The following is a 27211-nucleotide window of genomic DNA, read 5'->3' as shown; positions in this document are numbered from 1 at the left end:
TCCAGTGATTGACATGAGCATCGATCCACGTAATTGGGATATGATGACATGGCTGATGCATCAACCAAGTCAACGAGCCTGACCGCTCAATCCCGTTGGTCGCCTTTTTGATACAAGCGAGTGAGTGAGTGATAAATAAATATTCCATGAATAGCCTAGCAGGTGGCATAAAAATGTGTATCCAGTTCCTAAGCATGACAAGTGCAGCTTCAACCACTAGGCTTCACTGTCACCCCTATTTCAATACACACACACTAAAATTTTACCCTGAGTAACATAAGGGTTCGCAGGCTACACTGCGGATATTTCTGTTGGCACATTATGACTTCTGCCTAGGTACAATACCTGCTTCAAGACTTACTGGACTCAAGTGTCGGAAACCAAAATGTCTGGAAGTGGGGATGTCATCAGTAACATGTAACCAACATCCAGTACACTGTCCTCACATTTCAAGGTGTCTCACCAAAAACACCAGAAGAATCTGATTTCACATTTATATAAACTAGTTTAGTATAACAGTTATAATATGATAAAAATTTGTCCAATTGAACGTAATTTAAATTCAAGTTTTTAACATGATAATCACTGCACCCTAAGTCTGTTACTCATCTGATTTTTGGTGAGACGTTTCAGACAAGAATGTTAATTATGTACTTTTACAGATATACACGATAGGAGAGACAATGAACCAAACATGCAAATAAGACATAATTTGGAAGAGATTACAGAAGTGGTATGACAAAATTAAACTGAAAGTCTGTGATAAATATGATAGTTCGGGTAAACATTTACCACTTCAATATATTCCCTGGCGACTTCATCGTCCTCAGGGTTTCTCCGCGGTGTTCGTGTTGTCCTTGTTAGCGTTCAGTAAATACATACACTTTATCAACAACACGAATATGCTTGTCAAGCAATTCATTTACATTAGTTTACACTTAAGCCAGTTAAACCATATCTACTTTTACTTTAAAATGTCGAAAGATAATTTCTGGTTACCAGTTTGAAATGAACATGCAATAAACAAGAACTTACTTGTCTAAGTCTGTATCTAGACCTTTTCCTCGCCTCTCACCCTAAGATATAGACAAGTGTTAGAGACATACTGCTGGGTTAGGAAGCTGCAGCACTACTGTAGCCTACTCAGCAGGTCAACAAATAGTTCTAAGGACAACAGTCTTTTCACTTGAGTACAAGCATTCATCAAAGCTCGCCCCTTTCCGTAACCTGCAAGAAGACTCATCCCCCTATCGATGAATGTTATGTGTGAAAATATGACAAACCATTCAGAATGCGTATGACTTCAAAGAATCCCGCAGGAATAATTTTTTACTTAAAATATGTCTTGCATTTAAAAATATACCCAAGAGACAGTTAAATGTGTTCATTCACACTGTATAATACTATGTCCCAATGTGTTTTCAATGGCATCTGGAATATATATGACATGGGAAAAATATATGTGAATCATTGCGCAATGAGTTGACAATTCTTTTAGCTATTCCCGTTGGTGCTCAGATGGAATCCAGTTGCAAAAATGGCCACGAAAGGGGCACGAGTCGCTATTTGGCTTGTCCCGGAATAACATGAGTTGTTCACAAATGGAGTACAAGAAATAAACTAGAATATTGCAAATCAAGTTACCCTACAGACACAAACCCCCACTAGACAAGAAAGGGTTCACTTGCACAAAGCAATCTTAGCACTACAATGATTGGAACACCCCTACTTTACATAGACTTACGACAGTTGTAATGCTAAGATCTCTTTGTGCAAATTGTCCCTGTTCAGAATAATGAAACAAATATAAGGACTGACTGAATTCAGTAATTTACATTTTATGTAATCATGTATCAATTTGAAAGGCAAAAGGTGTGTTCACAAAAATATTCAAAACATTGATGTTCTTTCTGTCAATTTCAATATGGTGAGCCAAGCTGGGGTCAAGTGTTGTCCACACAGCAAAGAAGCAGTGGTGTTTCTGTGGGCACGCAGTGATTACCAGTGTGTACATGTTGGCCAATACATTAATAGAGACTGATACAATGTCTGTAAGATAGGGCTGTTACGATTTACTCGCGCATTCGGTGAATCAAACTGTATCCATTCATGAATTGAAGTCGTTATTCAGGACCACTAGAATCGAATATTTATGAACATGCAATCATGTGCATTTACATAAAAATATCCATAAGAACATATTATATGCATAGATTTCTTCAAAAGACAACACTCTTATACTATTTGATTTGACAGTATTGTGGTCACTGTGCATTGTCGCATTTGAGCAGATACTAGCACCTGGATAAGTGCAGTATAGAAATTTATAATATATTAATAATTAACAAACCATGTCAAATATTTTGTTGTTATTGCTTCACTGAACATCACAAACAATACATCAACTGCTGACTTGTTATTGTATTCATGAATTAATATTCGTATTCGTTTCCCAATATTCGTGATACGAATTGTATTCGCCTCATAGAGTATTCGTTGCAGCCCTACTGTACAACTTTGTTACTTCAATCAAGAAGCAGAATAAGCCATCTTAATATCAAGTTTGTAGATAATATTTTCAGAATGAGCCACAAATTTTGAACTTTTTACTTACTTTTTTGTGTGGAATCAACACAGGCCGTACGAATATTGAGTTAATGTGGAGTTTTTGTTTTAATTCAATTTGTTTTTGTTTGAATTTCATTCCTAAAGAATTTCATGAAAACGTGATAGTATTTTGTGGCTATTAATTATTGCCTATAACACTGGATATATGGAAATACATGGATCATTAAGACATAGCCAATACACAAGACTCATACATATGTCAAGTTATTATATAGAATGAGAATAGTCTACAATGCTACTGTTACTGGTGTAATGTTAACTTCTAGTGCAAAAGAACTACTGACGTCACCAACACGGTCGGACCCCACTGTCCACCAGTGACAGGTCCATCCCACACACCAGCGGTACCCCATACAATACGACAGCAAGGTCACATATAGCTCACAGTCAGGTCAACATAGTACAATCTGATGCATGGTGGCAGCACTTACATCGATACCATTCAGGGCTCCTTCACTGCCATAGGACTTCATACCAGGACGACTGTACTCCGGGTCATCATAGCGTCTGAAATGATTTGTCAATACAATTAACTCATACGTAAAACTTAATAAAACTCCTTTAACTCAAATATTACCAAAATTTGTTTGTTTGTTTGTTTGTTTCACACCACACTCAGCAATATTCCACCACAAGACGGTAGTCTGTAAATAACTGAGTCAAGACACTCCAGAGATTGATAACTTGAGCATCAATCTACACGATTGGGATACAATGACATGCCTCAACCAAGTAAGGAATCCTGACCACCTGATCCCGTTAGTCACCTCTTACGACAAGCATAGTCGCCTCTTACAACAAGCATGGGTTGCTGAAGACCTATTCTAACCCGGATCTTCAGGGGTATATCACTAACCTTATGGCTCCGGTTATTCACTTATTGTGTTCAATGGCACTAAGCTCGTCTCCTACTACTGATCACCCAACATTATGTGAGTGGTAAGCAAACACACTTTCACTGTATCTATCTCGTGAGTCGATTATGATAACTGCCACAACAAGTTTCCCACCATTGTTCAACAACAAGCATGAAAGTTTAAGTGACCTTATCATAACCCCAATGTTTAATGTCAAAATTTGAAAGTAAGGCAGGTACCTAGATTCAAATACTATAGGAGCAATCTTCAAGGACCGTAAGGGCTCATCTAACTTTGAACACTGACACAACATTTTACCACATGCCCTTGTAACACTTTTGACACAAGGGAGACATTTTTGTCATTCCTTAAGTTAACTTCTTTCAGTGGCATTTAGAAGTTGGTGTGATGAAGTAAGACGAGTTCTATGGATGAACATAGACGGATATATGGATGTAATAAAGAAGATGTTCATCCATAGAACTCATCTTACTTCATTCCTTAAGCATGTTAAGTTGATTGTTTAACATCAACATGTACTCATAGCCAAAACTGAAGCATAGGCAAATTTAAGTGTTATATGATCCAACAACTGACCAATGCGTAGTGAAGCTTTAAGGCATACCAGATCACCATGTGACAGAAGGTAAAAGTGACAGTTGGAAAGACCATTATTGTGGTTGTGTCACCAAATCTGTTGCTTTATGTGGCTCAATAACTTGTTAAGACCGCCTCCGTGGTCTCGCGGTAGAGCGTCCGCCCGGAGAGCGGAAGGATCCGGGGTTCTATCCCCTGCCGCATCATACCAAAAGACGTTAAAAGATGGTACTTGTTGTTACCCTGTCTGGCACTCGGCATTAAGGGGCTAAAACAAGGACTGGTCGGCTCGGAGTCAGTATACTGTGTCTGAGTGGGGTATTCATGTTCAACTGTGGCATGTGGCATGTTCAACTGTGACTAGTACAAGCAGCCACATACACACAAGTGCATGTACGTCGCTATATAAGTGCAATAATCTTGGATGCGACGTTAAACCCCATTTCACCTCACCCCACATGACTTGTTCACAGTGATCATGAAGACCCCATAAAAGCAATATCAACTGTAACCATCAGAATTGTACGGTAACCTTCCATATTAATATCATTTATACAGCACTTTGCTCTAGATAATCAGGTAATAACTTCCGATAAGACTGACCTGTATCTGGCCTCCTCCTGCCTCTTCTTGTCCAGCATCTCTTCATAGGTGGGCGTGGCCCAGCCCTTCCGTGGGGCACCAGGGGGCCCTTCCTGTCCTTGGGTGCGCTGAAGAAACAGGAAAAGGTATATGAAAGCAAATCCTGAGAAACCATGCCTGACCTTAACAACTGGGTGAAGGATGTTCCCAGAATGCTCCATGCCTCGAGTATTTTGTCTGCAGACTTTCAGAAATCCCTCATGTATTTCAGAACTATTCTTCAATTGAGTCTGGACTCACACTTTCAATAACAATGCATCTACTGAAATATACTCCAGAGTGTAATTCACAAACTTCTCAAAATAATCAGAGATGTAATAGTAACTTTTCTGGGCATGGTTTGAAACATGACAAACATTTGTCTTCCACTTGTTATTCATTTAGTCAATACTCCCCAAAATATCAAGAGCATTCTCCTTCCTTGTCAGGATGTGAGTACATAATTAACATACAGCTACAAATACAGAAGAAAGCTGTGGTATTAGTGTGTGTGCTACTGTCTACAGTAGGTATTAGTCAGATATGATATGGATCCATACTATTTGTCAAACAGGATTATGCATCCTCTACTAGCACCATCCACCTTGAACAAAACTGTATCAACATCAGCATCTAGACAGAGGGATAAGTCTTACAAGTTTGCTCTCAACTTTTTCGTCCGACTTAGCTCCTTGCTGTCAATATGTGTCATCCACGAGTGTACAAAAAGATGTCACTTTATGATCCAAAAGTTGTGATAATTATTCATTTTTTACTGTTAATAGACACTCTCTACAACTGTGGACTTTTATCATAATCCTTCTCTAATGTTTGTTCTGAATACTAGCTCATCCATTAGCCTGATGTAAATGAAGACATATAAACAAACAGCTGATGCTCGCAAACACATGTGAGACGATGTCCATGAATAGCTGTGTTGATACATTCACAATGAAAGTTCCTCAGACAGACAGTCTAGTTGTAGAAAGGCCATGAGGCCCATAGTATAAGTCACAATATAATTTCTATGTATTATGCAGCCCTGAAAAAATATTTATAGCTGTCTAGATTTAAACACCTTCTGTAGGAAAATAGCTAGACTAAGCAAAATATGTACACATCAATTCAACAAACTTTGTAATACTGGGATAATGAAAGAAATAGTTGGGGATGTACAATTCATTTAGATGTTGATGACATCATAAAAGTACATAATATTTATAAAATTGGATCTTTTTCTATTGAGTGTCAAAATATCTGTATCTTAAACTCCTTTGTTCCACATATATTCGCAACAGCTCTGTGTTACTTATCAGAATGTATATCCATGGGCGGATACAGAGGGGGGGTGCGGGGGTGCGCACCCCCCCTTTTATTTCGAACAAAATCTTTATTTCTGTATAAATTACCACCAAAGACAATAAATAGATCTTAATTGTGCACCCCCCCTTTTCAAAAAAGCTGTATCCGCCCATGATATCTATTAAATAAGATTCAAGTAATGCTAGAACTTTATATTATCTTTGTTTCACATTTAATGTTTGAAAGCTCCTTAACCATGTTAACATACCATTTCTCAATATCATTCACCAAGATATAGAACCAACTAACAGGTTAGTATGGGAACATAAGCTAACAGGCAAACACTGGTAGTTCCAACCATACACACTCAACCACAATCAAATCTTCCGAGCAACCTGACAGGGATGGAGGTATTGGGTCACCTGTGTGTGGCTGAGTCATGGTGAGGTGGGGAATGGTTTAGCAATGGAGAGGGTTAGGCACAGTGTGAGAAATAAGTGCCTGCACGGTGACCCATGGCTCTTTCTTTACTTTCTTGTTCATGAAAATAAAATCAAGGTAGCCCGCATGGCTAGTTTAATTTTCTATCCAGTGAGCCATTTTGTTGTTTTTTCAGCTGTCAAATATGAAATTCCGAAACAGGAAATGAATCACCTGATAAAATTGTCAGTAGATGTTAAATGGCTGATTTGTGATTTCCTGGATGTACTGTAACATTTGACATGCTTGTTCTGGTCCCTTGTCACTCAATGAATCCTGTTTTACATTGACTCAGATTGAAGTTCTAACACGGTTGAAACTTGGAATACATTTTCACCTTGTATACAACAGTGTACAATAGACTGGCTACTCAATTCTAATATTGGCTAGTAAAACATTATCTAGCTAGCCCGGCTGGTTAGTACTGCTGAAACATTATACCATGCACTGGTTAGTCATAAATTCAGGCAGGGTAAGGATCATGTATGTTTTCCTTGTAAGATACAGCATTAGAAACTGTCACTAGAACAGTAGTCCTTGCCAAATTGCCCAATAGTTGGGCTAGTAAGGACCAGTTGAAATGTGCCATTTTTAAGGGTTCTGCTATATGCTCTCATTATAAGGACTAGTGGACTAAAAATGTTAGTTTCTACCGCTGAGATAATAGGCTCGATTGCAAGATATCAGATACCTTCTTCTGTCATGTTGGTAAGGGATGTGCTCAAGCTCCTTCCTGAACCGTTTCTAAGTTGTTTACATGCGTTCTCCAGCCATTTCATAAAATTAATATGCATTTAGGGAACTTCTCTTTTTGAGTACTTATCCGATGCTTTCCTTAGATTTTCAATGTTTTTCAATTGCCTTGACATATAATTTCATGACTTAATCATATCAATCCATCGAAATGCAAGCGGGGTCATTTTTTCTCCTTTTTATTTTAGCTTTATACCCCTATAATATCTATGCCGTTGTGTGTCACTTTATCAGAAGCATGAAACAAATATGGATGACAGGTATCCGGCAAACTCAAATGTCTAACTTCACATTCTACTCAGCATGATCATGTATTGAATTAATCACAGGCCACAAAAGGCCCTTACTTTTACTGACTACTGACTAGTGACCCCTCCCCATCTTGTAGCCTAGTCACCAGGTAAACAGGTCAGACTTCTACTGGTTGGCTTGGAAAGTTAGTATGAAAATGTCAGGGCAAGCTACTCATCGACAAGGCTGGATCAAAAACACTGGAATAAAACCTCAATTCAATTCAACCAGCAACTTCACAAATTAAAACTGACAAATTCATAAGCTCAACAAACCAGTATGCAGCTAAACTATAATCTAAAACAGAAACTAAGGAAGCATTGGAGAAAGAACTAAAACAGAACTATACCAGAAATCATCAAATTAATGCGAGCATATTCGAGTTTATTGTCATGTCAGGTTCACTGCCCATGGGTGGAGAGGGTGAGTGAGTGAGTTTGGTTTTACGCTGCTTTTAGCAATATTCAACCAATATCACGTGAGGAACACCACAAATGGGCTTCACACATTGTACCCATGACCGGAATCGGCGTGACGAGCTAATGCTTTAACTTCTAGGCCACCCCACCGCCCCCACATGGTGGAAACAATGACATGATATAACACAGTCACAATAAACAATGTAACCTGTATAATTTTCATTGGTCACCTGGTCTTATTTGAACATGCTTTATTTGGAATTTCCTGCTTTTGATTTCATGGAAGTCAGATCACGTGCCAAGCAGTTGAAGTTAAGGTTTGAGATGATATTATGCAATTGAACTATCTGACCCCATTCCATGTCATGGAATTTTTAGCCTACAGTCTTGTTATCGTTATCTGATCAGTTTTTAAAGTTCAAATGTAGGGCTATTCGCATTACTACATTGTTGCAACTTAGGCCTGGGTTCAACACTCGCATTAATTTGATGATTTACAGTAAACTACAAGTGGAGGACTACCCAGGTCAAGGGGTGTCCCTGTACTTACAGCCAACCGGTCCAGGGCATCCTTCTGTCTTAAGAAGTCATTGTACTCCTTATTTCTCTCTAACTCACTATATTTCTGTATCATACAGGAACAGCAGGTTAGACAAGGTGGCCACATTTGTAGGGATAACTTCTGACCTAACTTCCAACTTAACACCTTTCTACCAGCAGGGCTCGACAAACAGAATATATTCAGGCAGCCAATTGGACCAGTGCTACAGAGAATGGTCCAAAACAGACATTGTGTGAGACGGCAAAACATCAGAGTACATTTTCTCATCTTTATAAAGCAAATATTCCATCAGTTTCTGTCCTATTATTTCGTAACAAAGTAACAAAGTACTGTTATCTTTATACATATATTTTCGCTAACAAGTCTGACGATCTCCATTTTCAAAACTACGGATCCTACGTAATGATTAGAAGCATTTTCTAATCGGACCAGTGCACTACTGTATTTGTCGAACCCTGTTCAGTTGGTTTACCATGCTCACAGATGTTCTTAGAATGATGGTTACATGTATATGCTAACACAAATCTTAAAATCTCAAATATGAAGAATGAGTAGAAGCCACATCGATGTTATTAATTTTTCAGATGGCATATGTCATTACTTTTAATCAATAAATGTCAAACACTCCTCAAAGGGACAGTACGTCGACGGTTCTGTAGGTTTTCAAATCATGCATGAAATAATGTCCGAGGGTGGCGTCACATGCCTGATTTAATTCTCAAACCAAAAAAATAGAGCTCCACACAGTGAAGCTGACAACGCAATGCTGTGCATAGTAAACTGGCTTCGGTCATGATTTAATTTTAAAAGAGGCAAAATGAAGAGAAAGTTTGTGGGTTTTTTTAAGTCTGAGTTAGAAAATACTAATTGACAACTTAGATAAAAATTAGAGTACTTTACTTATCAAAGCCTAGAAAACCAAATAATAAATATGCCTCAGTCGCATGAAGCCAATCACTCTCCTACCCAGAGTTCCTTGCGGCCAGCTAAGTTCCTCTGTCACATCATCAAATTTTACACTGTCGATTCATGTGTTTTTCATCTGTCAAGTCTACACATTTAGATACACAAAACTTTCATTGAGAAAATATTCTAAAATGTGAAAACTATTTTCATTTGCGTATCTATCCCCCACATGCTGTCATCAAAGCCCTTAGGCGAACTGGAAATATGGTCCCTTTGATGTTTAAAGCTATATTGTCATGTACCTCAGTGTCGCAGTTGTAGTGGTATATCCATAATTTTGCAAAACAATATGTAAAGCGCACTTGCACTTCTGTTCTTATTTCAGAATAAGTGTGTTTGTTTACAAACAAGTGAAAAGTCCCATTATACTGTAAGCCTACACCTGGTGCGTGGTCACTGGAGAAGAAAAACTCACTGAAAAGCTCGGGTGATATCGGCTATTGTTTACAAAGCGTCAGAACGGTCGACGTCATGTCCTTTTAAAATATATTTCATGCAAAATGGACATATACTTCCATTTCATTTTCACAAGCAAATCCAGGAAACGTCTGTAAACCAACATTTTCCCGAGACAAGGGAGTTCACTGACTAAAAAAATCTAGTTCACCAAACCTTGCCAAACTACGTTGGAATTTCTGGGCTCAATCGCAGCGCCACCAGTGGCTATTACGTGTTATGTCCCTTCTAGATCCCTCCTATTGGCCAATCAGATGCCAACTCTCATATCTCTTGCATTTGCTTCGATAATCAAAATTTGTATTGTAGTAAATCGGGTCTTACTTCGCAATGCACATCAAATCATTTGAGGTCCATGATTTAAAATATGGAAAGATTTTGAAAATATCTGCCGACGCCCAGTTGACGGTACACATGCTTTGCAAGTCCTGCAGTCGATCGAAATCTGCACGTTGAAATCCATGTTGTTTATCAACTGGATGTCTAGTTCGTCACATGATTTTGATTGGACAGACTCGTTAGTCCAGCCAAAATGAAACTCCATAATTCCAGTCCAGTTTATCAAGGGTGGAAACTGGACTTTTATAGCCAGTTAACTCCCTTGCCTCGGGAGGATGGTAAACCAACTAATACATCTTACTTTCTTTGTGGCTTTTTTACTTAGCTATTGTACAAATGTATCTCTGTTATAATCCTGTCACATCGTTTTTCACCTTACATCCAGTCAATGTAGAGTTTGGATATGTATTTAATTTGCCATGAAACTTGAAATTAACTTAACAGTGACAGCAAAATGAAAGAAAAAGATCTAGAACAGGCTGAATTGCTCAACACCAAATGCAAGAGCAACATCTGACCAACTTACAGCTTTGGCCGTGTCCTCATATCGGAGGCCCGGTAATGTTGCATATGTGTCCCCCTGCTCCTGTTCCCCCTGTAACCATGACAATCAAGCGTGATGTACCTGGTATTAATGAGTCTGATCTAGCCTATGTCTGAGCTCCTGCTGCCGACTGTCATGACTTCCTAATGTTCACGTAGCCAGAGTCTTCCATCCAGAAAAGATGGAAATTAGGAACAAAGAACCCATGCTGATTAACACTTTTACACTTAGTTTGTTAAATATATGAAATATATGAAACATCTCAAAACATCTGAAACAGCGCATTTTTTTTCCCAAATACATCAGACCAATCAAATGTGTTTTACTATGTACCATGCCTACAGAGATATTCCACATAACATTTTTGTTGAGAATTACACCAAAACATGTCAAACTATTAATTAGTGGAGAAGAAAGAAAGCTATGGGGACAGTATGTATGTTATATCTTATGTCATCGCAAAAACTTACATAGAAAAGTTTATCTTCCAATCTTAAAATATCTGCTCTATACCATATCCATATAATTGTCGTTAATCATAATTATTGTTAATATAATTATTGATTCTATGTTGAAGAAATCTCAGGTAACTCAAAAAAGTACTTTGACAGGTTGTGTAAAAAGCAGAGAATCTGTGAAGAAGACATAAGATAAAGCATGACTAATATATATACTCAACCTTAAACATGTTAAAAAGTCATAATGATTTCCTATTCCATATCAAACTAATTCAAACGGATATAAAAAGCATGTAGTGGTTTATAAGCAACGTACAATGACTATGATATATCAAACAGTCCTTCCTAAAGCTTCCATTTTACATGCTACACACAGACCATGTCCTGGGACCACTCATTACAGGGAAGCCAGGAGGAGATCTCTGCTGTCATTTAATTTCCTCAAATAATTTGATGAATATATTCTTAGAATTAAAATATAAAATAAACTTGTACTATGAAAATTATTTATGAAAATCAAACCCTTTTCTGGAACTGATAATAACTTCAAGACCTGCAGGATTTTTTATAACTATTCTAATAAATCCCTGGTAAAAGACATCAGTTCAAGGCAGGTTCAAGGGGAGATGAAGATGACTGTATATAAAAAGTAAGATGATAAATAGTGTTTTATATTGCAATCAGCACTATGAGAGCTTGGTCATGACAGCCTGTAAAAAATCAAATCCTGGGCCAGACACCCAGTGGCTGACAGCATCAGCAACAATCTGGGTGGAGTGACGCACGCTCAATCAGGTCACACAGCAGCTGGTGGTCATCCAGATGCTTCTTGTATCGAGCATGGTGTCTTGTAGACAAGGGTCACATTCCACAAAGCGCCCAAGTGCTAAGATTGTCATAAATCCATGTTACAGTGTATAAGCGCTAAGGCCCCATTGTGGAATTGGGCCCTGTTTTGCTCCGGCATCGCCAACTTTCTGATTATGTACAGCTCGGGCCTACTACGACTACGCAGGATATGTATGGTTATAGGGTGTATGGCGTACCAGTGCAGTCACAATGGCTGACTCTGGCTCGGTCCAGTAGGGGGGTTTCTTATGATACCCGTGCTTCTGCAGGCGAGAAAACATCTCACATGTTTAAAATCACAGTATGTCTATAATACCATATACCAGGGATGCAGTTATGAAACTAAAACAAATATATCAGTGCACTCATTCAGCTTTCCCAGCTTTTACAAATATACAAAATATGTCCATTCAATTAACCAATTCAGACATCAAAGCAGTTTACTGGAAATCAGGACATTGTGGTAATCTGCAGATTTCATTCTCGACTGGGAAACAAAAGTGGGTAAATAAGCTCATGATCTTCTCGTCCTATATGAACAATTAAAAATCTCAAGTTATCATTTGTTATTACAGCAAAACATAATGGAGGGAAGTATAATGTTTAAGTATGTCGTAATGAAGGCTGTCAAAACTTCAAAACTCAATGCATGCACTGAAGACATATTAAATTTGAAAAAAAATAATAAATAGTGTGCTGTAAGGATAATTGCTCCCACACAGAAGAGTGAAAAGAATAAAGCAACGTGTATCAAACTTGAACAAAAACCCAAACCAGAACATTGTGCAATCAATGAAAACTGTGAGATTCAACAGTTGAGCCTCTCTGCTGTGTGTCACAAGATACATACAGACATAGCAGCTCCCCTCAAAGGAATACCACTACCTACATGGAAACATATCAAGCAATACTTCTTCTAAGAATTTGAAACAACAAACCAAGAGTGCAAGGAAGAAGATAAATTCAGATTCTCATTTTCCTCAACCCAAAATATATATACATAAATCATAACTTCTCTTTGATGACTGAAACAAATCCAAATATATTCACCAAAATAAATCTCTAAATGTATCTCAGCAAAGTAGAAAGTAAGATTGAATTTGTGTTTCTAACAAGGGAATATTTACTGTTGGGAGTTGATCATCTATACTAACTTGTCATTAGTTACATGTTCAACCTGTAAATGCCATAAGTATGGGTATTTGCAGACATCAAAGCTTAAATGACTATAAATAAAAAGCTCTAGGTCCACTTGCACAAAACCACCCTGTTAATTTAGAATACTGATCTCTTTCATGACAAAGAACAAATTTTTTGCAATGTCAAAATATATCTGCATAGGTTACATCTTCTATAAGCTTGGAGCCTCGTACATACATGCTATGGTTGGTGACTGAAATAACAAAAAATGCACACAGATCAGTAACAAAAGGGTTTCTATGGAATCCAAAACACACATAGGACACAGCAACGTCTAGTGACAACACCAGAAGCAGAGAGGACCAACAGTGACAAACAGCAGAGAGTGTGCCCGGTGTTTACAGTGGTACTTACAACTTGACCTCGGGGTCTTTTCTGACCCTCTTTCTCTCTCAAAAACTGATTGTACTCCTCGTTGCGCCGTTTCACTTTCTCCAGCTATAAGAGAGGAAGTCACACCTCATTTTGAATTTAGTTTGCCAATGAAGCACCGACTGTTGCTTACTTCTTTCACCTCATCTGAAAGGAAGTCTCACTATCTACCTTATGGTTAATTAATCCAATAACACAAACCAATGACAAGACCTTTATGCAAGACCAATGTAATCTTTTGTTTTATTGAAAAGCTACCCTAAAATTTTGAAGTTTTCAAAACATGCTGTTTGATTACAATGAATGTTTTTTTCACAATTTTGATTGTATTCCGTAATAACATCAATTTTAAAAGTATTTTTGAGGAAGGTATCCAAAAATAAACCCTGATATTTTCTTAATTCTATCTGGGGTTCCTTGAAACAAGAAGTACATTGGTCTGGCCTCAGTTAGCATCTACTAAGTCCTGGATAGAACAACAGACTTTTCCCAATTCTTTAGCCTCATCATTAGGCCATTATTTTCTGCTTTGTTGGATCACAGATTTTTCAGTCAAAGTTATAAGTCAGAGGAGGGAATAATTTATTTTTTTAAAGTTGATATCAGCTCTTTTTTTAAACCTGATCACAGAATGTTTCTTACAAACTTTGCCTGTAGAAGGGAAGAAAGATAAGAAGAGAAAATGAATAAATTCACCATCTTGTGCGATATCTTTTTTTTCTTTTTTTTCTCTCTGATGACAAAGGGAGTTTGTGTATCAAGGACAACAAATAGATTTATTTGCCAGAACTTTTGTAGAGGACTGAATGTTTTTGGCGAAATATTAATATCAAATCGAGCATCATAAGTTTTATCGAGTTGTTGTTTTTTAAAACACTGAGATATGTAAATTTGGATTATGGTTTTTTTTCTCCAATTTAGAAGAAAATAGGGTTGCCAGATCCAACAAATAAAAACATAATGGCCTTAGGTGAGTGAGTTTGAATTAAAGCCACATATATCAGGGCAGGTCAACTTAATGTAGCCATATGCATGATAGCACAAAACTTACCCTTCATAAACCATCACCAATAACATGAACATATTGAGCATGTTAAAATGTCAGCACCATATTCTAATCTTTTATCATGTTCATAAGAAATCTCCGTAACAAACTTGTAAACAGCGCTCATTATCATATAAAGAAAAGTAGACATTACATTACATTCATTATCTGTCAATCAAGGATGACATAAATGACTTAGGACATGATACAGTCTCTGACTAGTGTTAGTAGCTGGTGTTAGTATACAGCGAGGCATTGACTAGCACCTGAGGCTAGGCTGGGCAGGCTACTGGGACTAGTTGGGCAACAAGCAAAGGAGGAATGGCTACTGATGGCAACATGATGAAATGGGTAGGTCATATAACATTAAACCATTATCACATAAATTCATAAATTTACACTAAAATCATTCTTCCGAAAAACTGTAAGGGCTGCTTAAATGTTATTAATAATTTCTTAAGGAAACTATTCTCATGGCTGAAATATGAATGTTTATAACTTGTAACAGTATCAGTAAGAAACATTTGTATTATCAGTTGAAACATATGTTTGTTCATGTTAAACTACAGCTCTGCAGCAATATTCTACATCCAATGTGAGATATCAGTGCATCTCTTACTGCAGCAACAAAGTGGATTTCGAGAACATCAGTACAGAACACTACCCTTGCTTGATCCATCTCAGTATACACTTAAAGCATGATGCACATTATGAACACTTGAGGACAGAATATGGCAAAGGTAAGCACAACTAAATAATGATTTTCAAATACTGATAATGCTTCTGGTCTAAGGATGACAAAATTGCAAAGCTAATCTAACTGGAAATTGAGATCATATTTATGCCTGATACGAATAGTGATCTTTACAAATGTACAAGTCTGTTAGTCTAATCATGAAATAGTTATGTGGTGGGTCTGAGCGACATGCCTACAGTCGGGTATGATTCTGTGAATAAACACAACAACCACCAGCAAACACAAACAGATAATCACAACAACAAAATGTTGTATATTTTTTAAATCAATCCGGTAAAATGTCTAAAAGATATATTTTCGTTATTCACTATCAAAGAAAAACAATTTTCCTTATGAAAAGAAATCATCAGTTTACATCCAATTATTTCAACTCATAATGAAAAATCACTTAATTTCTTATAACAAATATAACAATTCATGGTGCATTATATTATTCTGTTTGTTTTTGCATGTGATCCGTGTGAACTGCTGGACACTAGAATGCCATGCTAGGATGATGGGCCAACTGGGAAGTCAGCTGACCGGTTGGTTATAACTCACAGAAAACGGTTTGAAATCCACGTAACTACGGTTACGCTCAAACCAAGGTTTAGACCAGCTGCCTCGAACATCACTATCAGACTTGGGCCTCTCAGGGTAATAATACTGTGTACAGGGTAGCGTGTATTAGTTCACGACACTTCATGGGAGAAAATGTCATACATAGTATCAAGAACAAAGTCTAAACATGGCCTCAAACAAGTAGAATCTTATATACTACTCAAAAAAAGTTAAGGACCACCTAATTCTTTCATATTACTGTGGTTAATCTGTCAAGGCAAGACAGATTAACAACAGTAATATGAATAAATCGGGATTTCCCTCTTCTTTTTTTTGAGTGGTATATAATAGACACATCAAAATCACCAAGATTGACTCAGCTGTTGATCTAAAACAATTTTATTAAGGATTCCTTCATCCTAACTCCCTCCATCCACATTTTGGAATTGCCATCTACAATTCTATAAACGTGGTAATAACCTGATTTGTTTTTATAGATGATTTCATGTTACTATCAAGATTAACAATCTGGTTCAGATCAACTGAATCTGATCATCAGTGCAAAGACTTGGACATGTGGATCTATTGGACATGTGGATCTATTGGACATGTGGATCTACTGGACATGTGGATCTATTGGACATGAGGATCTATTGGACATGTGGATCTATTGGACTTGTGGATCTATTGGACATGTGGATCTACTGGACATGTGGATCTATTGGACTTGTGGATCTATTGGACATGTGGATCTATTGGACATGCCAACTCTTTAACGTGACAGTTGGAATGCTGGGGTCATTACACAATTCACTCCACCTAGCCAATGTTCATAGAAACTCTCCAGATTATGTTGAACTCACCTTGGCAGAATCTGCACCTCTAAGACCTGGTATAGTGGCACCGTAGTCCCCGTCAGGGCGACGCCCCCCACCTCGCTGCTGTTTCTGAAGCAGAGTGGATGTTGTTACCCCCTTGCCTGTATCATGTATGCAGGGTAAAACAGAGTCTCACTATATTGGGGGTACGTCAGTTTGGCTTTCAGCTGCATTTAGCTTTATTCTTAACATTTCTTTGTGGGCAAAATACAAATTGGCTGTACATTGTTTTCTTGTCAGGAATCAAACTTGCGTCTTTGGCATGACAAAATCATATATTTTCAAAAGTGTGCAATACACATGCAAATGTACCTTTATCACTTGTTACATTGTTTTGCTTTGTTTGTTTGTTGTTTAACACCGCAATCAGCAATATTCCAGCTATATGACGGCGGTCTGTACAATAATCAAATCTTTACCAGACAATCCAGTGATTGACATCTTGAGTATCAATCCACGCGATTGGGATCGATGACATGTATCAACCAACTCAGCGAGCCTGACCACCCGATCGCCTTTTACGACAAGCATAGTCGCCTTTTACGGCAAGCATGGGTTGCTGAAGACCTATTCTACCCCGGTATCATCACTTGTTACAAAATCTAGCTATGTGAGTTGCTTCGCATCACAACTGATCCTGTTTACACTTCAAATTTAATACAACACTGAGTTTTATGGCAGTCCCAAGTTAGATCTAATTTTAACACACAAATATGTGAGGTGAGGTGAAATTGGGTTTAACGTCACGTCCAAGATTATTGCACTTATATAGCAACGTGCATGTACGTGTGTGTGCTCACAAATATGTCATGAACTAATTCTTCGTAACATGTTTGTTTGTTTGTGTGTTCTTTAACGCCGCACTCAGCCATATTCCAGCTATATGACAGAGGTCTGTAAATGGACCAGACAACCCAGTGATTGACATCATGAGCATTGATCCACGCAGTTGGTTGTAACATGTAAAATGACAACAATAAATGTGTTGCTTGTGCCACTAGAGCATTGCAGTGGGATGTGCAGGAAGTTTTACATTCTTGTCCACCTGCTGATCTTCAATCTTGTAGACAAATAGCAGTTCAGCTTGTCTCATTTAGTTTTTTTCGACCACAGGAGGCAACTTCATAGTCTCAAAGACAACTGGCGTCCAGTCCACCAAAATTTAAGGAATACAAGCAGCTTACATCAGTAGATAACTGGGTCCCTCTGACCCCAAGTGTTATGGAATAACACACGACCTACCTCTGACATTAACCGGTTATACTCCTGCCTCCTCTCCTCGCTGAGCTGTTGGCGACGCCCCTCATCCCTCCCTAGTCGGTTCAGAAACCCCCCTGGGGTGGCAGGTTTTGGGGGCAGATCTGACCGTGGATCCTTGGGGCCCAGCTGAAATAGAGTTTCTCACATTCAGCACTGAACAGACTTGAAGCTGTACATGTATGACTAGTGTGTGCTGATAGAAATAAACTTGAAAATAACTTACAGAACTTTATTTTTGTTACCATGGTTACGCTTAGGTTTTACAAAATAACACCTTAGTTTTTTTAGAAAAAAATGGACAAAAATCTGTGATAAGCATTGTATGCATATTGTCATTCAGAATAATCATGATAAGGATTCACTAGTTTTCATCATATCTATATTTTTCATATGATTAAGACTATAATTACGCCCAAGAGCTCATAAAACATACCATTATTTATACTCTTGGTAAACTATACTTATCAATATCTTTAAGAAAACATTGTTTCACTGTCACAACATGATATTAAACAATGATGTTAGATATTTAAAATAAGCCATCAACAGTGTTAGAATCTATTAGACTACTAAATAAACCTTTATCTTCCATAAATGCTGAAAAGGAAAATATTGTAACAATACATGCGTGTTAACACTTGTAATTTTGGCAACATAAAATAATTCAAACATTAGGAAAACAATTGAGAGTATAATTAATATCACCATGTTTTCACTATATACTGTATGCAACAACAAACAGAACTGAGCACTAGCAGATATCATACAGTGCAACATTTGTCTCACTGAAAGTACATCAACCGTTACATCCTGAAACTGAAACATGGCACACGCTGAGAAGTTAACAGTTAACAGCAATACAAATATGAATAGAGCACATACAATGAAAAATACACAAAATTTGTTTGACACTTCCAATACAGGATGTACAGAGTTAAATAAGCACACCACACATGGTTAATGCACATGTTTATTTCAAGCATATATTTCAGCCACTCCTATCATGCCTATAAGACAGATACATACTCCTTCTGTTGTTGACATGCGAGGGAACCCTCAGTACAATACATACACACTGTTGAGAACTTGTGTACAAATACATGCAGTCATATACCTCACATTAAATTCACATCCATGGAACAGACTTGGGGCTGATCAGCTGCGTATTTTCTTTTTGACATACCGTATTCGACGTTATAAGCGCCCAGGGCGCTCTCAAAATTAGAATATTATTTTGGTGAAAAAAAAAAGTTGAGTTGAAAGATACATTTTGTGGTTTATGCTGACAGCCTGAAATGTTTATGTACGACAGAATTTTCCAGAATGTAATTGCCCATAATTAAGGGTGCATATAACGCACGAGGGTGTATTATACGCGAATAAATAAGTCTTGTGTTCATTAATCAATCGGAAGGGGTGCTAATTGGGATTGTTCACTAGCCAATATATTAGCAAATATCGCCGTGGGCGCTTATTAGAAATTCAAACCCACTCTGTGGTGACTTACAATTACAATAAGGGTAGGGTAAAAATAGGGATTTGATAGAGATGGCGTACAAAGATCCTCATGACAGATTTCACAATAAACTAGAAGTCAGTCTGTGTCAGTCACTTCCACCATGTCTGACTTGATAGTCATGTTATTGTCCCTACACGAGTAATTAACCCTAACCATGCTAACATTGCCATGAATTCAGATATCTGCGCAAACTGGACAAACAGTTCAAATAAATAACACAAAAATGTACGTAGAATATTCTTTTGAAAAAGTGTAAATTAAGTGGTCATAACTTGCCTACATGAACATAGGACTGAAACTGAAGATGTCTTTCACTACACATGCTACATGACCTGTCAATCCTGACGATGCAACAAACATACAGCCATTGACTAGGGCACCTGTACTAAACACATGGATACAATCCTCCAGCCATGCTCATGTCATGCTATATGCCATGCAGGCGTCATGCAGCATCCCAGAACCAAAGCCACAGCAAGGGCTACACTGGCGTCTATATGTCTACCTTAGCCAACAAGTCGTAATACTCTCGCTCAGTTTGAGCAAGACGTTCTACCTCCTCCTCCCTACTACCGAAGTACAGCGGGGGTACTGTTGCCGGCCCCCGCCATGTCTGGCTACCCCGGGGACTGCTAGACTGTCAGGGACAAGACAAACAACAGTCAATGTTCATTCTAAGCACTTTTGAAAATGATAAGTCATTAAGAGCTGTATTTCAAAACTTTAGGCTGTTTTTTGAACACTTAAATACTTGCTGGGTTTAGAAATTATCTGTGTATCTTGAGTTCATGTCAAACTGGTAAACACTGAAAAACTGCATTTGGTTACTGATATGATGCTGAACTCAATTTCAATAATAATCCAAAGGGAGTTAATGAATGTTCTTCTGCAACATATTTAGTATTATACCTATTTCCATCTGTATCATCATTATCACAGCTTCAGCCTTTACATGTTGAGACGTAGTTCACAGAAGGGATTATTAACCTGCTTGTTCTGGGTCTTGAGATTTTCAATTTCATTAAACTTTTGCAGGTACTTGCTGCTCCACTTGTATTTGTTAAGATCAAGTCCCACAGAGGAGTCAGACGGTTCGCGCCAGAGTCTACGGTTAGAGCGGGGCGGCTACAACAAGCAGTGAGACCCTGCATCGTACACTATCTACATCACACAACATACATTGTGGAGACAATGTGCTTTAAATAAATGTGATACAAAGAATTTGTGATAAGGAATGAAGGATAATGCAAGTGCTATATATACTGACACTGTGCATGTAGAGAATCTGGTCTTCATCATAGAAAGACTGGTGACATGGTAAAGCTAGTAAGTGATGCAGTGAATGTACATGTACAAAGAGTTGATGGAATCTTAATCATAATATTGTCCAGTTGACTCCTCAATAACACCTAACATCTCAACAGCAAAATAACAGCCAATCAGAGAAAAAGCTTTTTTTCTGTTTTTTCAAGAATAATCACGATTTTAATTTTTTAATTCCTTAAGCATCTGTCATCCTAACCTGTTGAGCTAGCCGTTCATTGTAGTCCCTGTGCCTTTCAGCTTGGTACTTAAGCTTAGTGGTCTCATACTGGCCTAGAGGTAAACCCCTCTCATATGAGGGTTCCCTCCACGTGTGTGGTCCATCATCTCTCTGAGCAGATAGACAAACGTGCAAACAGATGTGCAAGCTTAACTGAACACATTACTTAATTCACTGTTAACATCAACTTTCCTAACAAATAAAAAATAATACACCTAATTTGTTCACAATTAACACTGTAGCCGATGTAAAACCAACTAACCAGGGATAACCATCAATGTTTATAAGAAACATCGAAATGGGAATACAGTGATTGTTTTGACATTAAACTACACGACTCACAGGAGAAATTACACATTAATTCAAATTCTAACATTTGAAATTTATTTTTACCAAAATTAATAAAAGATGCATTCATTGGCCAGAGAAAACATTCATAATTACCATGAATACAGATAAAAAAAAACAATTCCCATACTAAATCATGTATATGAAACCAGAAACCCTTTGACTACATGAACTAATAACTGTCAGTGTAAGAAGAGAGGCAGGAGCTTGGAGGGATTATCATGGAGAAAATGTAATAACTAAAACCTTTCCAGCCATAGATCTCTCAAAATCTCTGCGTCTCTCTGCCGCTAGTATCTTCTTTTTGTCCTCATACTCTCCGACCTTTAACCCTTCCTCCGAAGACGGCTCACGCCACATCCGACGGGAAGTGTCCACAGTCTGGGTTTAAGTCATAGCAAGTTAACATCTACAGTGCTGGAGTGAGTATGGTTTAATGCCAATATGAACAACATATCCTCAAACCTTATCAGTTCATATTACAAGAGATGTGGTTCACTGACCTACTTCTCACTGCAAGACTTCTCAATATAACACCCATAATACAGATCTTGACACTTCCCCTACCCAAAGCATGATAAGTTAAAATTAACATAGTTTTTCTCCTGCCATTTCCAAAAAGTACTCTTTCTTGATGCAGGGTTCTTTTTAGTTTCAACAGTCTTTCATTTTTTATTGTGACCCCAAAATATCTGTGTCAATCTAATGATGCACATAGGATTGATGTAAATTAACAAAAACACACACACTTTTATTTGCTCCATTAAATTAGCGAGAGAGAACACCATACAAATCTCACGCCAATCCAGCTATTGAGAGAGACCACTCAGTTAACAGGGTTACATGTATATCAGAAAAAGCTCGTGATTAGTTCGACCCAAAGCAGTCACACTATAGCCCATGTCCTGACAGAATCAAGCCATATAGAACGTACAGCACAAATCAATCTGACTGCACATCTATTTAACTTCACACCTTCTTTAAATAGGCTTGTCTTTTTTCTTCAGCTAACTTTTGCTGAGCTAGGTGTTTCTTTTCCAGCTCACCAACAAAGAGAACACCCCCGGTAGCTGAGGGCTCGCGCCATTCACGGTTTTGACGTGGCTTTTATTGAAAAAAATAAAAAAATAAACTGCTACTTAAATTATCCAAAAAATCCCCCATTTGCTCATTTTCTAACAATATGTACTAAACCCTGAACATTAATTTAGAATGACCAACCAATTTCTCTTGGGCTCCATTTCACAAATTGATGTTAGCATACAGCTATTATAACTCCCATACACAGACTAACGATAGCCACAGTGCTAAGGTCACCTTGTGGAAGGGGGCCCTGATCTATTGGTCTCAACATGCTTACACATTCCTTATTTCTGATACATCTTCATTTGTTTTTCCTCTCTACCTAATGATATGACAGAAACAATTAATAACTATTTTCATTTCTTACTGATATCAGAACATTTATGTCTTATGTCTTTGAATGTCTTGAATGACTGATGTAACAATGACCTTTTTACTGATGACTTCATTGTACTCTTGCCTCTTCTCGGCATTAAACCTAGCAGCTTGATCCTGTGTTGCAAATTTGAGCCCCGACTGGTCCGAGTCCTGCCACTGTCTCCTGGAGGAGGGTTGCTGCTGCTGCTGTTGCTGGTGACGATGATGTGCAGACAGTCAGAGATAACTCCAGCTCTAGTACTACCACAACTCTCTGCCCATAGCCATACTTAAGTATCATGTAGAATAACCACAAGGGAAAAACACTTAATATTTTTCAAAATATCACTGAAATTGCAAAGAAGCAGAAAAATTGCATTGTTCATTACAGAACAGTGGGTGAATTTTGTTTTAAGATGCAGTTAAACAACTGTAGCAATAACCATCCCATTCCCACTTAACATGCTCAATGACAACAATCTCCAGAGTTTCTCATGAAGCGACAACTATTCGTGAGCAACCAGTATCAGGCACAGCAAACCACACAGTGTAAGCACCTTGCTGAGGTTGGCCTGCATGTCCCTCCTCCTCTGATCTGCTAGCTTCTTCTTCTTATTCTCATACTCCCCGATGGGCAGACCAAGCTCTTCCGACGGTTCCCGCCATAGGCGGCGGTTGTGTGCTGTTGGCTGAAGGCAACAAATCTCACTGCTCATAAATCAGACCTTTGGGTCCTGATTGGGTATACAGTTCAGTGTAAAACAACTAACATAACTGTCGTAAACATGAGATGAGTCAATTATTTTATCGTAAAAGTTTAACATGAAATGTCCATAAAAAAATGCTTAGTAGAAATCAAAACTTTACTGTTTATAGTAATTATCCTAAAATCTTGCAAAAGTCAAACATACCGAGATGTAATGACACAACAGGTGGTGAAATGGGGTTTAATGTCACGTCCAAGATTATTGCACTTATATAGTGACGTGCACGTACTTATGTGTGTTTGTGTGGCTGCTTTTACTAGTCTGGACCGATGCCGATTTATAGTGCTAGCTCACTGAGATACCATGCTGCAGTTTAACATGAATATCCCACTAAGACACAGTATACTGACTCCGAGCCGACCAGTCCTTGTTTTAGCCCCTTAATGCCGAGCGCCAGACAGGGTAACAACAAGTACCATCTTTTAAAGTCTTTTGGTATGACGCGGAGGGGATCAAACCCCGGACCTTCCGCACTCCGGGCGAACGCTCTACCACTAGACCACGGAGGCGGTCCTAATGACACAACATGAATTACAGTAATGAAACGATAGCAGAACCAGCTGTCCCCATGTTTCTCTACAGACAGACTGACAATCCACATTCGCATAGAGAGGATTTCCCATTTTAGAGTCAACTTGACAGCTTGTCCATAATACGCATGTATTTTACTGACTAAGCTAAAAAATTCTGACTGTAACGAGAGGTTGCTCATTGCAAATTCAGTACTAACTGTTATCTATACTTCAGCCAGGTTAATGAATCTTTTACCTGCTGGTATTTGGAGGAAACATCACAATAAAGATGGCCTCTGAATTATTATCATGTAGCATTTGACTTGAAATATTTGCTTAAACTAAACAAGCTGCAAAGGAAGCACACTTTAGATGGAGCACAGACGATATTCTTCACACAACAAAACGGAAGTGTCATGTTCCACACAACAGTTCTGATTGTGTACAGATACATTTTACATATATTGAGCATGTTCAGTACCTCCCTGAAAACAGACAAATATGCAGAAATTCTGTCTGGAATAACACAACTATTTGAATGTAAGCTGGCTTCAATCTGATACACATCACATACAACATAAGGAGAATCATACTCTGAAAATCACCAACAGCAGGAAAACCAATATATCCTGATAAAAACACAATAAAATATTGCTGACTCTGATCATTTTTGAAACCTTATTTTCAAAATTATTAGAAAAAGAAAAAGGAAGTATGTACTGTAATTCCTTTTTCGCCCATGCATCCATTTTGTTTAACATTGTTTAACAGGCTGTCCGGATTAACACAGTTCCACTTTTAGTAGACACCCACTTTCATCACTGCAAACAAGTATCATGTCAGTAATGGTCAAAGACTCAAAACAAACTGCCTAAACATGGGTAAGACACATTGAAAAGTATGCTGTAAATAGCATAAAATGCAATAAAAAACAACAGTTTCACAATGAATAAAAGAAGCCAACTGTCTCCCAATGTCAACAGCAACAAAGTACTAGTCAGTCTTAACACTGCAAACAACCGTGTACCTTCTCTTTGAGAGGAATGTACTCTCTGCGCAGTTCATTATAATGAGGGAAGGGGTGACCAGGCTCAGGGGGCCTTCTTGTACTTGCCTCATGCTGGGCCTCGGTCTTGAAGTACCTCCGCCTGGGTCGCACTTCCTTCAGCTGGTGTCACAGTAATTGATCAGTGGTTGTACTAATTACACTCGGTTATTGTATCAACACTTCTAGTGATACTGTGGTTAGTCGGCCATGACAGGTTAGGTGATGGTATGCAAGGCCATGATATTAATACTTATGGCATTGGTCAAAGCATGGTTAGAATACAGGCCATGTACCCTCCAAAGCTACTCAAACTAATACACAAAGGCTAACTGTTGCTTTCTAAATCCCAAGATGAGGGCTTTTCTTTTTGCAAAATAATATTAAAATTATGGACTCTAAAAATGTCAAAAGAAAGAGCACAAAATTGCTTTTTACATACAAAATTTTGTATGCAGATCTGGAAATAGTTATCAGGTTTGATTTGAGAATTAGAAGTACAACATTTGCCTTATGCCTCAAGATGATATCCACATTGTAAGAATCATTATCCGTCTACATCATCAATGCCATATCTCGACCATTCTAACACTAACTGTATCTACAGGACTATCAAGCTGGTATAAGAAATACCTGTATAAAAACTTTCAACTCTCTACATAGTCTATGAACATGATGAACCAATTCCTAGTCAACAGACCACCTCTATGTCGTTATTACAGGCATATTTCCCCTCTACAGAGCTACGTAGTTAGTACATCTACACCTACATCCAAGAGCCACTATCATCCTCTACCCCAGTTTACCTTGGCTAACAATTCATTGTACTCCTCTCTACGCTGGTCATTTAGAGCCTGGCGGTACTTCTCATAGTCACCAATTTTGAAGTAAGCTGGTCGAAATTCTGCTGTGTTCTAAATGAAGAATTTAGCAGCAAAATGAGTTTGTAAGGATACAAGTATAACATAGAGAGAACCTGAACACTTCAATCTGGTGGAACAACTAGTGACAAATGTCCAAACAAAAATTAAAAATTCCATCCAGAATTAGTACTCAAAACATTCGTTCATCAATGCAGTATCTGGACCTTTTGCAAGCAGATACAGAAAAATATGTTAATCTGTTAACATTCACAATGATCAACAAGGCAATAACACAACCACAAGGACTCAAACATCAAATTATGAAAACCAGGGCAATTATTATTAGACATACAACAAAATCATGACAATTTAAGCACTGATAACACACAATAAATCAACAACATACATACAAAGACAAAGGTTTCCTTTACTTGAAATATTGTGTAAATGCTGAGAATTGGTTAATTCATTCAGAGATAATTTCATAACATATTACCATATACATATAACCTGGTAAGATGATGAATATTCCAGCAATATCACGGTGGGGGACACCAGAAATGGGCTTCACACATTGTACCCATGTCTGGAATCGAACCCGGGTCTTCGGCGTGACGAGCGAACGCTTTAACCACTAGGCTACCCGACCACCCCCTTTCTTACAATATAGTTTAAAGCTGATAATCAAAGATCTCAATCTGGCTATTAGTACTGATAATACTTTTTCTCAAGCGAAAACTAAGATTACACAATGCAATTGAAAGGACTTGCTGATCTGCAAAAATGATACTAGTTAGTACAGCATTTCAGTTAATTCATGACGTGTCAGGGTATTGTGAAGCAGATATTAAAATGGTGAAACCCAGGAGGACATACATCACGGGTATGGTGCCAACAAACCAAGAACCATAGTCAGGCAAATTGGGGATTCCAACACACAATAATCATGTTCTTGAGTGCCAAGACACAACTCTCTACAGGGAGTTCCAGCACCTAAGAT

The 27211-nt window shown here is 38.0% G+C and overlaps 1 protein-coding gene across 1 annotated transcript in view; it reads right to left on the bottom strand.

Moving 5' to 3' along the window:
• Positions 1-27211, bottom strand: part of LOC124142990 — a 91194-nt gene that overhangs the window by 42967 nt on the left and 21016 nt on the right. Inside the window, exons 9-27 of the mRNA XM_046511767.2 lie at positions 26155-26262; positions 25418-25471; positions 23582-23713; positions 23097-23237; positions 22560-22688; positions 21831-21965; positions 21216-21347; positions 20681-20818; positions 20199-20330; positions 18157-18300; positions 16900-16983; positions 16037-16141; positions 13677-13760; positions 12320-12385; positions 10798-10866; positions 8499-8573; positions 4686-4792; positions 3060-3135; positions 1036-1076 (exon numbers count right to left, since the gene is read on the bottom strand). Coding sequence (XP_046367723.2) covers positions 1036-1076; positions 3060-3135; positions 4686-4792; positions 8499-8573; positions 10798-10866; positions 12320-12385; positions 13677-13760; positions 16037-16141; positions 16900-16983; positions 18157-18300; positions 20199-20330; positions 20681-20818; positions 21216-21347; positions 21831-21965; positions 22560-22688; positions 23097-23237; positions 23582-23713; positions 25418-25471; positions 26155-26262 — 1952 coding nt within the window. The remainder of the gene's footprint in view (positions 1-1035; positions 1077-3059; positions 3136-4685; positions 4793-8498; positions 8574-10797; positions 10867-12319; positions 12386-13676; positions 13761-16036; positions 16142-16899; positions 16984-18156; positions 18301-20198; positions 20331-20680; positions 20819-21215; positions 21348-21830; positions 21966-22559; positions 22689-23096; positions 23238-23581; positions 23714-25417; positions 25472-26154; positions 26263-27211) is intronic.

This window comes from Haliotis rufescens, unplaced genomic scaffold (assembly GCF_023055435.1).
Source record: "Haliotis rufescens isolate VD_foot unplaced genomic scaffold, xgHalRufe1.0.p SCAF_2, whole genome shotgun sequence".
Classification (NCBI taxonomy): Eukaryota; Metazoa; Mollusca; class Gastropoda; order Lepetellida; family Haliotidae; genus Haliotis; species Haliotis rufescens.
The sequence above is the reverse complement of the archived record's forward strand: the minus strand, read 5'-3'. Positions and strand labels throughout refer to the sequence as shown.